General features: G+C 39.0%; 3 protein-coding genes across 3 annotated transcripts; all 3 read left to right on the plus strand.

The window, feature by feature from the left end:
• The first annotated feature begins 2,566 nt into the window (after nucleotides 1-2,566).
• LOC149030754 (uncharacterized) lies at nucleotides 2,567-4,562 on the plus strand. The gene is made up of 2 exons (XM_089178303.1): nucleotides 2,567-2,764; nucleotides 2,826-4,562. The coding sequence occupies exons 1-2, from the start codon at nucleotides 2,567-2,569 to the stop codon at nucleotides 4,560-4,562; spliced, it is 1,935 nt and encodes a 644-aa protein (XP_089034429.1).
• A 102-nt stretch (nucleotides 4,563-4,664) lies between these two features.
• On the plus strand, nucleotides 4,665-5,861 carry LOC107072911 (uncharacterized). The gene is made up of 2 exons (XM_089178304.1): nucleotides 4,665-4,840; nucleotides 5,102-5,861. The coding sequence occupies exons 1-2, from the start codon at nucleotides 4,665-4,667 to the stop codon at nucleotides 5,859-5,861; spliced, it is 936 nt and encodes a 311-aa protein (XP_089034430.1).
• A 1,603-nt stretch (nucleotides 5,862-7,464) lies between these two features.
• On the plus strand, nucleotides 7,465-8,505 carry LOC149030755 (uncharacterized). Its single transcript, XM_089178305.1, has one exon. The coding sequence runs from the start codon at nucleotides 7,465-7,467 to the stop codon at nucleotides 8,503-8,505; it is 1,041 nt and encodes a 346-aa protein (XP_089034431.1).
• Nucleotides 8,506-16,668: the final 8,163 nt, after the last annotated feature.

Consider the following 16,668-nt stretch of genomic DNA (forward strand, 5'->3'; position numbering starts at 1 on the left):
AATGCAATGAAAGATCTAATAAAGATATTTTCTAGAAATGTTTTTTCAACTCTGTAGCCTACCACACTTCGAGACCCTTATTATTTATAACATATCTCGTCCTTATTTTTTGGACCACAATCTTATCTTACTAATTACTCTTGTCTAAATAAAGATCTGAACAACGAAAAATCTAAAAAATGCATTGAATCGTATCGCTCTCTCAGCTTATCGAACTGTATACACTACGAGTCTCAAATTTAGGCCCCGTGGTAAGCTCCACCGATTCACGCTGGGCGTTCAACATCTTAAAAATGTTTTTATTTTATTGAAAAATTAGTATAAGTTTCTTAAATACGCAAATATCACAATTTATAATATAATTTTCATATATGCATGGGTCAGTACATCTCTTTGGATATTTTTCATATAAAAATCAAATTTTATAGACATATTTTATCTTTAAGTATCAAATATATTTTATAAAGAAGCAAAATATAAAAATGTGACAGTAATTTACTTGCTGTTGAATAGAATTTGTCAGTTCCTCCTCATTTATTCCACAGTATTCTCTAATTCTTTTCTCTGGTGTATCTGGTAATCCTTTTTTTTTTTTTTAAATATTTCAGACAATACAATTATTATTTATTCTATGTACTTCAAAATTATTTATTATAATATTTGCGAAATAAAGAATTTAATATTAATTTTTCAATAAAATAGAAACATTTTTAAATAGAAAAGATATGACACGTTGTAAAAAAAATATAGGCATGAATATTATAGCATCAATAATAAAGATAATAAATGTAGATCGAATTTCAACAGACCTTTCCTGTTTTTTATAATTCTTTCCTCATGATAAGGAACCGACCTTTGGGTGTAGGTAGCTGACAAAAACTAATATTTTCAAAATTCTATCTATTAAGATGGAATGCTGAATGCGATAGCAATAGATAGAAACAAAAATTCTAGAATATTTATCGACAGAAAGATACGTCGTCCACTAACCGAAGTAAATATAATATTCTTTTTTTTGAAACTCAGGTAGATGAATTTTTTCTTTCACACTTTGAATTTGAGATATCTTTATCATGGGTTAGCATACACAAGTAATTCTTTTTGTGTTGCAATTAATAACTGTAGATGCTGTTAAAGAAGGGAACAATTGTAGTCGTATTTATTTCGTTTCATAGGGTTTTGAATTACAACGATTTTAAAATCTATTTCTATTTTCGTTGTGTTATTTTATAATATTAAAAATCTTTTTAAAAATTTTTTGAAGTTAAAACTTCTTTAGAATAGAAGTGATCTGAAAAGTAAATAAACGGTAACGCAGCTATGAAACGAAGCTATGTAACGAAGCTGTGTAACTAAGCTATGTATAGAAGCTATGAAACGGCTGCTATACTAAATAATGAGAGAAAAAAAGACAAACATATAGGATTTAGCCTGCGAGAGAATAAGACGGAATATAGCTAAACAGTTTTTCCTATTCTCGGTCTCCTTTTTATGCTATGCTTCGTAGTTATCGCTCCTGGTTTTATATGTGTGTGTGTTTGTGCGCGACTGCATACTACAAAGCGTGGACACGTATTCTTTCGATACTCGAAATGTTTGTAGGTACGAGCGATAGAAAGGTAAAAAAATAAACAGAGATAAGCACGTAGATATGCGACAAAAGTATAAGGTCTAAACCAACCGACGGTCGAAATAAAGAAAGAAGGTGCGTGGTCTGTTTTATTTTACCAAACGTGGTATTTCTTTTCTATTTAATTCTATTTAAAAATGTTTCTATTTTATTGAAAAATTAATATTAAATTATTTATTCCGAAAATATTGTAATTAACAATTACGAAATATATAGAATATAATAATTTTATTGTCTGCAATATTTTACAAAAAAATGAAATGATTATCAGATACATCAGAGAAAAAAAAATTAAACAACGTTGTAGAATATTTTTCTTATAAATATCCAAAGACATGTTTTAAAAAAATTTTTAATACTATAAAATAAAACAAAGAAATTAGAAATAGATTTTAAAATCGTTGTAATTCAAAACCCGATGAAACGAAAAAAATACGACCAGAATTGCTTCCTTCTTATACAGCATCTTCAGGTATTAGTTGCAACACAAAAAGAAATACTTGTGTGTGTTAACCCATAATAAAGATATCTCACATTCACAGAATGTGTAAAAAGTTTAAAAGAAAAAAAATTCATCTACCAGAGTTTCAAAAAAAATATATATTATATTTACTTATGTTAAGATAGGATATCTTTTCATTGACAAACATTCTACCATTTTTGTTTTTATCTATGGCTATCGCACTTAGTATTCCATTTTTATTGCTTGAATTGTAATCGTGTTTATCAGCTATTCCACCCGGAGACTATACCGGTGCCGTTTGTCATTGTTATTATTTTAATTATAATATTTCCGTATTTAAAAAATTTTTACATATTTTCAATAACATAGATACATTTTTAAATAGAAGGAACTGGAAACGTGACATAAACAAATAAACTTTTGCTATTATATTTTCATAAAAAATACATTATGTTTGGGATTTAACCTGCCCAATGAGAACTCGCGACAGTTGTCGCTCTGTGCGGGCTCACCATAACTCATCACGACGGTTGAAGAATCATCTTGACGCCGGCTTGTCAGTCAGTCATCAGGATACCGCTCAAGTCGCCCCCAACAGTCCTGGGAGATTCTTATCAGACAGCTCATCGATCGCTCCAACGAATTCTCAGACGACTTGGCAGAGACACTCAGTACGACCGACTGTATACTCAGTTCATGCGTGAGTATGAACAGGCTCAACACATGCTCAAGCTCGATGACAGCTCAGTTGGTAGAAGGCCACATTATTATCTGCCTCATCATGGGGTACTTAAGCCAGACAGCTCCACCACGAAGCTCAGGGTTGTTTTCAACGGTTCAAGTGCCAGCTCCACTGGTCACTCGCTCAACGACATCATGCACGCTGGTCCTAATCTGATGCTCAACATCTTCGACTTGCTCATTTGGATACGTCAACTCAAGTATCTCTTTGCGACTGACATCACCAAGATGTACCGGCAAATCAAGATACATCCAGATGACCAGGATCTGCAACGCATCGTGTGGGTGAATGAACAGCAGGTGGAATCTCATTTTCAGCTCACTACATTCATGTATGGAACCAAATCAGTACTGTTCCTGGCTGTACGAACGCTCCTTCAGCTTGCTGAAGATGAAGGCTCTCAGTATCCTCTTGCTGTCAAACCGATCACTCATGGGCGTTATGTTGACGACATCTTCGGAGGATCCGACACAGTGGAACAGCTCGTGGAGACTGCTCAACAACTCATACGGCTCTGCCATGCGGGCGGATTCCCGCTGGCTAAGTGGCACTCTACTTCTCAGCAACTGTTGAGAGAGGTCTCGTCTGAGCTTGGCGAGACCTCAGGCATCTCATTCGATGACTGTGATACCAAAATCCTCGGTATTCGATGGTCACCTCAACAGGACAGGTTCGACTTCTCAACAATCTCGGCTTCTCCCTCCAAACGATACTCGAAACGTCTTGTCCTCTCAGAAGTAGCACAAATTTTTGATCCATTAGGCTTCGCATCTCCAGTCATAATTAGGGCTAAGATCTTTCTTCAGGCTCTCTGGTTGCATAATCTCGACTGGGACGAACCACTCTCGAGACAGCTCATTTCCCAATTGCTCAGCATCAGACAAGATCTCATTAGTCTGTCCAGACTCTCCATCCCACGTTGGTTCAACACGCTCTCTGACTCAGCTGTTGAACTACATGGCTTCTCTGATGCATCGCAATTCGCAATCGCAGCTGTTGTGTATCTCGTTGTCAACTCGTCGTCCACTGGCGCCAAGGTCTCTCTTATTTGTTCAAGGACGAAGGTCTCCCCGCTCAAGCGGCTAACCATCCCGAGGTTAGAACTCTCAGCAGCGCTGCTACTCTCCACGCTCATGAATCATGTTTGCGCTACTCTAAACATGAACATAACTAAGACAAATTTGTGGACGGACTCTCAAGTAACACTCATATGGATCAAGGCTCATCCATCAAGATGGAAGGATTACGTACGCAACCGCGTAATCAAAATTCAAGAACTCTCAAAGAACGCTCATTGGAGGTATGTGCCAGGCACATCAAACCCAGCTGACTGTGCATCGCGTGGGATATCCACAGATCAGCTGGAAAAGCACACTCTATGGTGGACGGGACCACCATGGATCACTCAATCAATGGCATCATGGCCGGCTCAGGTCGATACAGCTCCTGATGACTCATGTGCACAAGAAGCTCGTGCTCGTGTCGCACATCACGCGGTACGATCTTCTCCGAGTTATCATTGGGATCTCATTCATCGATTCTCAACGCTCAATAGGTTGCTCCGAGTTACACCTCTCTGCAGTAGATTTATCAAGAGGCTCTCAGGAGAGCTTGACTTGACACCAGCAGCCTGTATCTCAGTCCAAGGAATGGAAGACTCACGACTCTTTTGGGTCAAGGCTACTCAATCGGCGTACTATTCAGAAGAAATCTCAGTGCTCTCATGACAATCTCAACTGCCAAGCTCGCACCTACTCTCTAGGCTCACCGCATTCATTGATGCCGGCGGTGTGCTCAGGGTGGGCGGTCGCCTTTCAAGGTCCGAACTCATGTACGAGGCCAAACATCCAGCTATTCTCCCTCGTAGCTCCAGGCTCTCAGAACTCATCATCGCCCATGCTCACAAGAAAACGATGCATGGAGGCACTCAGTCGACTCTGGCACTCATCAGACAACTCTACTGGATCATCGGAGGAAGAGCTCCAGTGAAGTCATATGTTCTCAGGTGTGTGGTGTGTGCTCGTTAGAGGGGGATCCGTGCTCAGCAACTGATGGGCCAACTACCTCTGGCGCGAGTCACTCCCTCACGCCCGTTTTCTCACACAGGCATTGATTACGCTGGACCGCTCACGCTCAAGACGTGAAAAGGACGTGGGTTCAAGACTCACAAGGGTTGGATCTGTGTATTTGTCTGTCTATCAACTTCGGCCGCTCATCCCGATGTCATTTCAGACTACTCAGCCGAGGGCTTCATTGCAACTTACAGACGCTTCACCTCAAGGCGGGGTGTCCCGTCAGACCTCTACGCTGATTGTGGCACCAACTTCTTGGGCGCTGAAGTTAAGCTCATGCAATGTTTCTCAGAAAGCTCTTCAGGACGTCGGGAGATCTCTTCTGTGCTAGTTCAGGACAAAACACAGTGGCATTTTAACCCGCCTGCAGCCTCCCATATGGGTGGGAAATGGGAAGCAGTAGTCAAGTCTCTGAAGTATCATCTTAGAAGATCTGTCGGAGACACACTGCTCACGTATGAGGAGACTTCCACACTCCGCGCTCAAATTGAAGCCATTCTCAATTCCAGACCACTCGAACCGCTCAGCGATGATCCAGAAGACACCTCAGTGCTCACACCAGGGCACTTTCTCATTGGAACGGCACTCAACGCTGTTCCTGAAGGCTCACTATTAGACATCTCAGCAAGTCGGCTCTCCAGATGGCAGTTCATCCAGCAAAAAGTTCAACAGTTCTGGCGCATGTGGTCAACTCAGTACTTACAACAGTTACAAGCCATCTCAAAGTGGTATCACGCTCACAACCAGATTCAGGTAGGTTCACTCGTTCTCCTTACTGATGAGCGTTTGCCTCCAGGAAAATGGCCCATGGCTAGGGTGCTCAAGTCTGCCAGGGGAGGATGGACTCACCAGGATGGTATCACTGAAGACGGCTACCACAACACTCACCAGGCCGATCACCAAGCTCGCAGTCCTCCCAGTAGCCCCTCAGAAGACAGCATAACTCATCATTAACTTTGTTGCTGATGGCGGGCGGAAATGTTTGGGATTTAACCTGCCCAATGAAACCTCGCGACAGTTGTCGCTCTGTGCGGACTCGCCATAACTCATCACGGCGGTTGAAGAATCATCTTGACGCCGGCTTGTCAGTCAGTCATCTCTTTGCTATCACATATACAACACGTGTCTTCTCATTATATTCTTAAATGTCATCTATTAGTACTCTCGATCTCATTCAAACCACACGTGTCTTCTCATTTCAAGAAAAGTCTTCTCATTAATTACAAGTTCGGTGTGATTAATACAATCATCATCGTTCGGCTCTTGACTGATTAATATAATCAGGCCGGCTCTAGTCTTCTCATTGTAAGAACTTCAGTTTAAAGATACTGTAAGATCCGAAAGGATCGTACGGTAATTAGCAGTATTCAAAATTCGCGCGCATCCACCTCCATCGATTAAAGGTCTAGATCGATACTCATTGTGAGCATCGATCAACTACTAGTAACTACCGAAGCGCCCCTCTAGTCACCCCCACCTCTCGCCTTCCCACTTCTCACCCCCAGTCCGTACGCCCTGCTGGGACAGTACAAAAGGACATTCTAACAGTCCATTATAGGAAGCCTGTGAATACATATCGAAATCAAAGGAGTTAAGCTAAATTAGTTAAGGAACGTAAGCGAAGCGAGCGAGAGGTGAGATCTTTCCATTATATACATTTTATATTGACGGTATTTTCCCGCGTGGTAATACCACGTGGTGGACTCTCATTTTTATAATTAAACATCATCCAGGGTTTTTATGCCGCAAGGCTTTTCCCTGACGAGCCAATAAAAAAAGGCATTGTTTCTTTGTTTGGCTCAATCACGTGTTTCATTTTACACCTTAACCTAATCCTTTATTCTCCACTTCATAGCATACAATTAATGATCAGAGGAATTTTCATTGAAGAATCTTTTGGTCATAACATTCTGGTGCAATCCTGTAAGGTGCGAGTTCCCGACTTCTGATTTACGAAGCAGTGAATAGACTATCACCACGCCGAGCAAACCGATTAGAGAACAACGAAGTCGAGAAAGTCCGCCATCTTGCGAACATCTTCATCGCCCAGCTCAAACATCATCGCGAAGGATCTAGAAACGAGATATGTAGTTTCAATTATCTGTGTGTGCGCTTATGCGTACACACCTTTACTCATTCGGTAACTCGGTACTCAGTCGAGCTACCACTGACAATAAACGGACACCCCCTCCAACGATTTACGGCAGCAGGACCGTACTCGCGTGATCAAGAACCCAACGCACGGCCATACACTCGTGCAAAGGAAATTTTTATAATATCATAAATTCATTTGAGTAGATTTCGAAGAGTAGAATAATTAATAACGGTTCGTGATGGCATTGCAAAAACAGCTCGGACAGCTCGAACAAAAACGGCTAGTTTTAGAATTGGGTTTAACACACGTCGAAAATCTAATCAATGAAGGAAATCTAAGAAGCAGGAAATAAGAAGGCGTTACGAACGACTTGCTCAGCCAGTAGAGAAATACGAAACCTTGTATAAAAAGTGCGTTACTGCTATCAACGAAGCAGGAGGAGTCGATAATTTAACCCCAATCATGGAGAGATATTTCGCGATCGGAGACAAACTTCATTCAAACGATACCGCCACAGTTAACAACCCGAATAACGCTGACGAAAGCAACGATATCACGAAAACCCGCGATCAACAAATACCATTACGGCGTATTGAGATCCCGCAATTCGACGGGAATATAGGGAAATGGATCCCATTTAAATCTAGCTTTTTAACCCTCGTAGACACGCGTAGTGATATATCGGATTTAGAAAAACACGTATACCTTCGCGACTCCCTTCGCGGCGAAGCCCTTCAAACGATCGAACATTATCAATTAACTGGGGAAAAATATAAGGAAGCGTGGGGAGCCTTACTGAAGGCGTTCGATGTACCACGGATACTATTAGCTCGGGTAATCGACGCGTTAATCGACATACCCCGACCGAAGGCCGGATCAGCGAAGGACGTAACTGCATTCTTGAACGAACTGCGTTCTCACATCTCCACACTCGAGACATTTAATGTAAGTTCGGTGGCCTGGCCAGTACGCCTCGCTGAACGCGCGTTACCCCCCGAAATGCTACAAGAATGGAATAAACAGATAGATTCCGACGAATATCCGACTATCGAGCAATTCTTTAATTTTTTAACCCGATATGGGCGTGCGTGTGCTCCGCTAAAAACGCCATCAACGTCCGCGAACCTCGAGCCCCGCGCAAAACGTGGATATCCCGAGACGATGACTTTACAACCGCGAAAGCGACAGGATACCTATACAATGCATACGTTTCACACTCAGACTCTGGCTAATTGTGTTCTTTGCAAAAGAGACGAGCATTTTGTATACCGGTGCCCCCGATATTACGACATGACGATACAAGACAGACTGACAACGATTCAACAGTACGAATTATGTCAGAATTGCTTACGGAAGCACCGGGAACCATGTAGAGCCTCGCGTTGTCGGATATGTCACCAGGCCCATCACACGTCATTACATATAGATAATGACGAGCATGAGATCACGAAACAGGAGAGCTACACCCTCGCGAAGAAAGAGACCGCGTCGACATCGCAATGAACCCACCCTCACGCGGCTAACACCGAGTCTCATGTCAATTCGCACGGTGCACCGAATCAATTTCTCCTGAGCATCATGTATCGTGTAAGAAAGGGAGACGGAACTCTCAGACAATGTCGGGCGGTATTAGATACGCGTGCCGCCGCACACTTCATTATTGAGAATTTCGCGAAAGAGTCACACTTACTGATCAAATCATATTCGAGTTCCATGCACGCTATCAACTATACCAGAACTCGATCGACAGACGTTATCGAGATAACCATTCGATCATTAGACGATAAATATAGGAAGAACTTTTCGCTACTTATATGTAAGATCGCGAGATAAATTCAGTAATACATATGTACGTCTACTTTGCGCGAAAGGTCGTGTGGCTCCCCTTAAGGATACCACTTAACCACATTTAGAGTTATGCGGAGCATTAACACTCGCGCGATTATATAGAGAAGTCCGAACTGCCAGCGGATTGAACCCCGACAAGATAACCTTTTGGTCCGATTCGATGATTGTACTAGGTTAGCTGAAAGGATACTCCAGTACGTTAAAAATATACTCGGCAAATCGCGTGCGCGAAATACAAGAAATCTGTGTAGGTATCACATGACAACATGTGCGATCCGGAGACAACCCAGCGGACGCTTTATCGAGGAGAATGCTTCCGCGCGATTTCCTAAAAGAACGATGTATGGAAAGGGAATTTTTCTAATTGCCGGACGTAAAGAGATTATCAGTATTAACGACGTGAATTGAATCAAGAAGCATATTTCAGCGACTCTCTAGTTACACGCGATTATTAAAAATTGTAACTCGATGTTAACAATGGCTTAAAACTAATTCATATAAGGGAGAATTGTACCGCAGAAACAACAGAAACGGAACGGCGCGCTTTAAAATCGTGCAAGACTTACAATGTCACGCCGAAAGAGAAAGGTGAAAACAGCGGGGGGAGTCAAGAGCGCAAGGCTCGCCGCGTTAAATCCGATTCTTGACGAAGAAGGTTTAATTTTAGTGGGGGGTCGAGTGCGGAACGCAAATTTAAGTTTCCACGAGAAATGTCCGGTATTATTGCCCTCACATCACCACGTCACCGATCTCATCCGAAAGCTACATGAACAAAACTTTCACGCCGGTATACAGACTTCCCCCTATGCCCTTCGACAACGTTTTTGACTCCTCGACGGTAAGAATCAAGTGCGAAGAATCAAGACTCGTACGTCATTGCGTACATTGCATTCGATTCCGTGCATCCGGCATCCAGTATAAAATGGGGAATTCACCAAGCCCGCGAGTGCAGAAAGCAACTGCGTTCTCCCACGTCGGAGTAGATTTCTTCGGTCCAATCTACGCAAAAGAAAAGAAGTACCGTAATAAAGGTCGCGTTAAAATATACGGGTGCATCTTCCTCTGCATGACCATCCAGACGGTACACATCGAATTAGTCAGCAATTTGACTACAGATGCCTTTTTGGCCGCTTTCCGGCGGTTTGTAAGTCGAAAACTATTCCAACTCACGTTTATTCTGATAATGGAACCAACTTCGTCGGGGCTAATAACCAGGCAAAGAAACTGTATGCCTTGCTCGAGTCGGACGAGTATAAGGCGAAGATCCATGATTCCGCGGTAGATTGTAAAATCTTATGACCTTTCAATCATCCCCTGTTCCCTTATTTCAGAAGTTTGTGGGAAACTGCAGTCAAATCTTTTAAACATCATTTTAGGCGAAACGTGGGCGAATTTCTCTTTGCATACGAAGAATAAACCATATTCACGATAAAAACAAGACTATTTTCAATTTACACCCGCTATGTCCCATTTCGTGAGACCGAAATGACTCAACAGCACTAACGCTTGCACATTTCTTTTTGATTAAAGGAACGTTTACGTCATTGACGGAGGAAAATTATTACATTAAGACTCCCGCTAATCGATTGTCTTCAAGGAAACATCAAGAATGGATCCCACTCCAGCACAAAATCAAAGGAATACCTCCGTCATGCTCATTGACAAAATTCAACTACACACGAGATGACCGTGAAGACGGTCCATGGAATTGTCAAGCGCAATGTAACAACTTTTTGTCCATTGTTAAATCATTGTTAACTTCTTCTATTGTCTTTAAGACCCAACGATTCCCTTGTACGTACAAGAAAGTCGCCTGGCCAGCGATTATTCGAGAATGCTGACCAAGTCAGCAGAGATACGCAGAGTGATTCAGCGAATACGTCCAGCGTTATATCATAAGCAATCGAATGAACATGTTCAATAACTTATACAACTAGCGATATATTTAACTGATTCAATGACCTAGGTCGAAAGTACTGTAAATCGATGATAATAAGCGCACAACACAACACATGTATTAAGAATATCATTGATCGTTACACGCTCAACGGGGGGAGTATGTATGATCCGAAAGGATCGTACGGTAATTAGCAGTATTCAAAATTCGCGCGCATCCACCTCCATCGATTAAAGGTCTAGATCGATACTCATTGTGAGCATCGATCAACTACTAGTAACTACCGAAGCGCCCCTCTAGTCACCCCCACCTCTCGCCTTCCCACTTCTCACCCCCAGTCCGTACGCCCTGCTGGGACAGTACAAAAGGAAATTCTAACAGTCCATTATAGGAAGCCTGTGAATACATATCGAAATCAAAGGAGTTAAGCTAAATTAGTTAAGGAACGTAAGCGAAGCGAGCGAGAGGTGAGATCTTTCCATTATATACATTTTATATTGACGGTATTTTCCCGCGTGGTAATACCACGTGGTGGACTCTCATTTTTATAATTAAACATCATCCAGGGTTTTTATGCCGCAAGGCTTTTCCCTGACGAGCCAATAAAAAAAGGCATTGTTTCTTTGTTTGGCTCAATCACGTGTTTCATTTTACACCTTAACCTAATCCTTTATTCTCCACTTCATAGCATACAATTAATGATCAGAGGAATTTTCATTGAAGAATCTTTTGGTCATAACAGATACGACACGTGATTTGCTCAACGGCTCTCATTTGAATCTCTTAACCGACACGCGGTGTACGCTTACTTTTAAATAAATCTGACCGCTCAAAGCAAATGCTAGGAGTTCTTGTCTTTAAGCCTGCTCATTTCCTCAACACATTAATACAACTTATTTCGAAAATATGGAAAAAAAATTTTGTTTATATTAAAAAAATTAAAAAAATTAATAAAATAATTTATAAAATAAAACGACAACACTTGTTTCCTTCTTTTTCAAGCATCTAAAGCTATTATTTACAACAACTAAAAATACTTATATGTGATAACTCATGATAAAGATATCTCCAATTCAAAGAAAGAATATCGTCTACCTAAGTTTCAAAAAAGGATATACTATATTTATTTAGGTTTGGTCGATGTATTTTCCATTGACAAACATTCTACAATTTTTTTTTGTTTCGATTTATAGCTAGCGCACTCGATATTCAATCTTTATGGATAGAATTTGGAAAATGTTACTTTTTGTTAGTTACCTACACCCCAAGATCGGTTCCTTTTCATGAGAACAGAATTACAAAAAACAGAGAAGGTCCGTTGAAATTTGATCTATATTTATAATCGTTATTATCGATGCGATAATATTCATGTCTATAGTTTTGTAAAGAATATGGACGTGTTGTCAGAACACTGTCAAAAAACAGAAAAAGCGACAAAGAGTTGAAGATATCAGACAATGAAGGCTAAGTACCACTATCATTTCCAGTTATCATAAATAAGACTTCGTCGTTGCATTTGCATACAGGCGAAGTCAAAGTAAGGTAAGTCACGTGTCCAATTTTTGCTTGGTCGACATAACATTTTCTAATATATAAACTAAAAGTTTTTTAGGAAACGTAGCTTCTCTTTGGCGAACATATAAAATTTTATTCTACTATCAATTTGGCTCAATCATATATTTTACTTCTTCTTTTGTTTCATCACATTTTCTCCACCATAGCTTATCTCTAAAGCCAAAAGACTTTATTTTTTTTTTTATATATTTGTTTAATAATACAAAGTATGCCGCAAACTAGAACCAAAAAGTGTGAAAATATGCAGAAAAATCAAATTAGGAAAGTTCTAAAGAGTTTAACAGAACGCGTTCGAGCATTTCGTGCACGCCGAAAGGCGTTATTAAATGTGCAAAATAATATTTCTAATGCGGATAATGTTGCGAGCACTGTTCAAAATATTGAAAACGATCATCGTAAGTCATTACAAAGCTACAAAGAAGTATATTTCTTTTTTATTCTTTTCTACTCATACAGGACATGCATAATCTAAATAGATCACATTTAATACATTTTTTCAAATTTTTTTTTCTATTAAGATCATTCGCAATTGGATATTGTGAGTTGCGATTCCAGTGTTTCCCAACCGAGAACTAGCGCTGGACAATTTTGTGAAAATAAGCAGAAAAACAAATTAGAAAGTTCCAAAGAGTTCAATGGAACGCGTTCGAGCATTTCGTGCACGCCGAAAGGTGTTATTGAATTTGCAGACTAATATTTCTAATGCGCGTAATAATGCGTGCAGTGTTCTAAATAGTGATAACGATCATGGTAAGTACTTAAATATTTTTTCATCAGTATATATCTTCTTTAATTTTTATTGCTCACAGATCATATACTTAATCGCCATACGTCATATTTAAAGCACTAATTTTTATTTTCTAGATAGGTGATTCTTTAGTTAATATAATGATTTTATTTTGTAGGTGTTTCTCAAGTTGATAGAAGTCCTGATATTCCGTACTCACAATTTCTAAGAAATAAAGTTGCCCATGATGATTTTCGCAAAAAATTTTTTAACAATATGTTCGGTTATGCACGTTTTGTTTGCGATCGATTATGGTTTTACAATGATTTAAAACCGCCACAGGCAGAACATGAAGAACTCTTACGTATAATAATTGATAATTTCAATTCAATTAATGAGATATTACTTTGCACCACGTGTCACCAATCAATCGAGAAGAAAGTTATTCCAACATTGTCCACATACAACGGTTTCAAATACCAATGTATACCTGCGTCTTTGCCACCACTTGTTTGGCAATTTCCGAAAGACTTGTCTCTCCGCGAATTCCATTTATGCAAATTAGACGGTTGAGACACTTCCACGGCTGATACGGAATTTATGGTCAAATTATTAATGTACCAGTCGAAGTGGACAATATGGTGAAACATTTACCTCGCAATATTGATGATGACCATTGCATTAACGTTCATATCAAGAAAAAAAATTCATAAATCAAGCTACTAAGTGAGAATGGTTAATAAAAAAACGATTCGTGCATGGCTTCAGTACTTGATTCGAACTCCACTTTATGAATTCTACGATATTAAAGTAGATGACAGCTTTTTCAACTATGATCATAATATTAATGAAATTCATCGAGAAGACGTAAGTGAAGATATACCGATCGAAGAAAGTCTAAAGGCACAACAACAGACTCTAATGTGGAATGATGACGAATATTTACGGATTGCACCTGGACAGTATAATCTTCCACAAAGTATTATTTTTGATGAACATGCTGAAGAACTTTCTTTCCCATCGATTTATTTAGGCTATTTCCGAACTTTCAGAGACGGAATAAATGCAACACCATTCACAATAGCGACTAGTGAATTACGGAGATCAGACCGGCGTGGAGTTACTCCGTATCATTTATTATACGTTGCTATGAAAATAATGAGAATAAGAATTCGTGACTCACTTACTATTGCATTCAAGCATGTGGGAAAAAATACTAATATTACACGGCAGCAGATTGAATCAGACGAGTATATTAATAATTGCATCGAAAATAATTTAGCTTTCCTACGATCAATACCTAATTCAGTTTGGTATTGGAACGAACGAAAAAGAGATCTTTTTGCGATGATTCGACAATTGGGAAAACCTACTATGTTTCTTACTTTAAGTGCAAATGATATCGAATGGAATAATTTACTACAATTACTGTACAAATTAAAAAATAAGGGAGCTGAAATTTCCACAGAAGCAGCTGCGTCACTAGATTATATATTTAAGACTACCTTTGTCTATGAAGATGCTATGACTTGTGCTTTATATTTTAATAAAATAGTCAATGTATTATTGATTATTCTCCAATCAAAAAAGAAAAGTCCATTTGAAAATTATCATGTTGTCAATTATTTTAAACGAATTGAATTCCAACATCGTGGTAGTCCTCATGCACACATTTTATTATGGCTGAATGATGCTCCAGTAGATGCTCTTGGTGCAGACAAACAAAATGCTATAATGATGATCGATCAATTGATATCTGTTTCTTCAACAGAGGCTTCTGGATATATTCGTTTGCAAACTCATAAACATACATTTACTTGCTACAAAAAAATAAACGCCAATAAACCTCAGAAATGTCGATTTGATGCTCCATTTATGCCATGTAAATTCACCACGATATTAAAACCGATGGAGAAAAATCATCCTGGATATGCCAGTTATGCTCAGCGTTATAAACAATTACAAATAAACCTCGAGAACAATGATTACAAAAACATTGAAGCCTTTTATGCACAAAATAATATTTCTAATGAGGAAGATTACTTTAATATTCTTCAAGCAGGAATTATTAGACCTAAAGTATTTTTAAAACGACAACTAAGAGAAAAATGGCACAATCCTTTTAATTCTTTCATTCTTAATATATTACAATCAAATACAGATATGCAGTTTATTATCGAGGAATACTCTTGTGCCGCATACGTTGTTAATTATGTTAATAAAACTAATAGAGGTATTAGCAACTTACAGCGGCAAATTCTTGAAACAATGAATGATCATCCAGAATTCAACTTAGTCGAAATAAAACGAAAAATGAGTGTTAATATGCTTAATACTGTTGAATTGTCGAGTCAAGAAGCATCGTGGTATCTACTTCGTGAACCTATGTCAAAAAGTTCTGTCTCCGTAGTTTATATCTCAACCGTATGGCCTACTGAACGAGTGCGTATTAGACGAACACAAAAAGAATTGGATGAATTGATGTATGATGAAAATTAGACAAATGTTTGGAAGGAAAACTGGTTTGACAAGTACGAACAGCGGCCAGAAGAAATGGAAGAATTATCACTTGCACAATTCGTTGCCAATTATACTAAAAATTCAAAAGGAATTTATATTCGCCGAAACAAACAATGCATTATTCGATATAGAAATTATGACATTGCTTTTGATTTCAATGAATACAAAAGAGAAATGGTAACTTTACACATTCCATTTCGTAATGAAGAACTTGATATTCTTGAAGAGATGAAATTTATTAGGATTTACGACGAAAATGAGAATCTTATTTTAGAACGTCGTAAAGAGTTCGATTTGAACTTAGACATTAACAAAACGATTGAGATTTGTCGAAAACTATGTCGTGAAGATGGACAAGATGACGATGAGATCCAAGATGTCGCTATGAGATTTCCAGAAACTAATCCATTCCAAGCACTGTATGATAATCCACATTCTGAGGTCAACAATGATTTACGTTTAGCAACGCTAAATAAACTTGATGCTATTGCTAAACGGAAAGAAAATCTTATGCCCAATGAGCAATATTATGAGCTGATGAAAATAGCTAACGAAAAACAAAAGGAACTTTTAATGCATGTCATTCCCCATCTTCAGTCAGAAAATCCATCTCCATTACAAATATTTTTAACGGGCCCTGCTGAATGGGGGAAAACGTTTGTAATCAAATTAATAATGGAAATTTATAATAGATATGTTGAAAACGATGGATCCTGCAACTCTTATATCACGTGCGCTTCAACTGGTAAAGCAGCTGTGGCTATTGATGGATCAACGATACATACTGCACTAAAGATTAGTCTTTCTAAGTTGCTTCCTTTATCCATCGAAGTAGCACAACAATATAAATCATTATTCAAATATGTTCGCGTATTAATTATCGATGAAGTCAGTATGATTGGAGCTGAGTTGTTATCTCAAATCTCAAGTAAATTTTGGTGGATTAGATTTCATTTTGATTGGTGATCTCCGTCAACTACCGCCAGTTCGCGCTACTCCAATTTACAAACAAATAAAGCAACAAATAGCTGGTCCAACATTATGGTGAGGGTTAAAATTCTTTGAACTGACCGAAGTAATGAGCAAGCCAATCGAACAT

Source organism: Polistes dominula, unplaced genomic scaffold (assembly GCF_049000335.1).
Source record: "Polistes dominula isolate Pdom_NZ unplaced genomic scaffold, Pdom_raw_medaka contig_77, whole genome shotgun sequence".
Classification (NCBI taxonomy): Eukaryota; Metazoa; Arthropoda; class Insecta; order Hymenoptera; family Vespidae; genus Polistes; species Polistes dominula.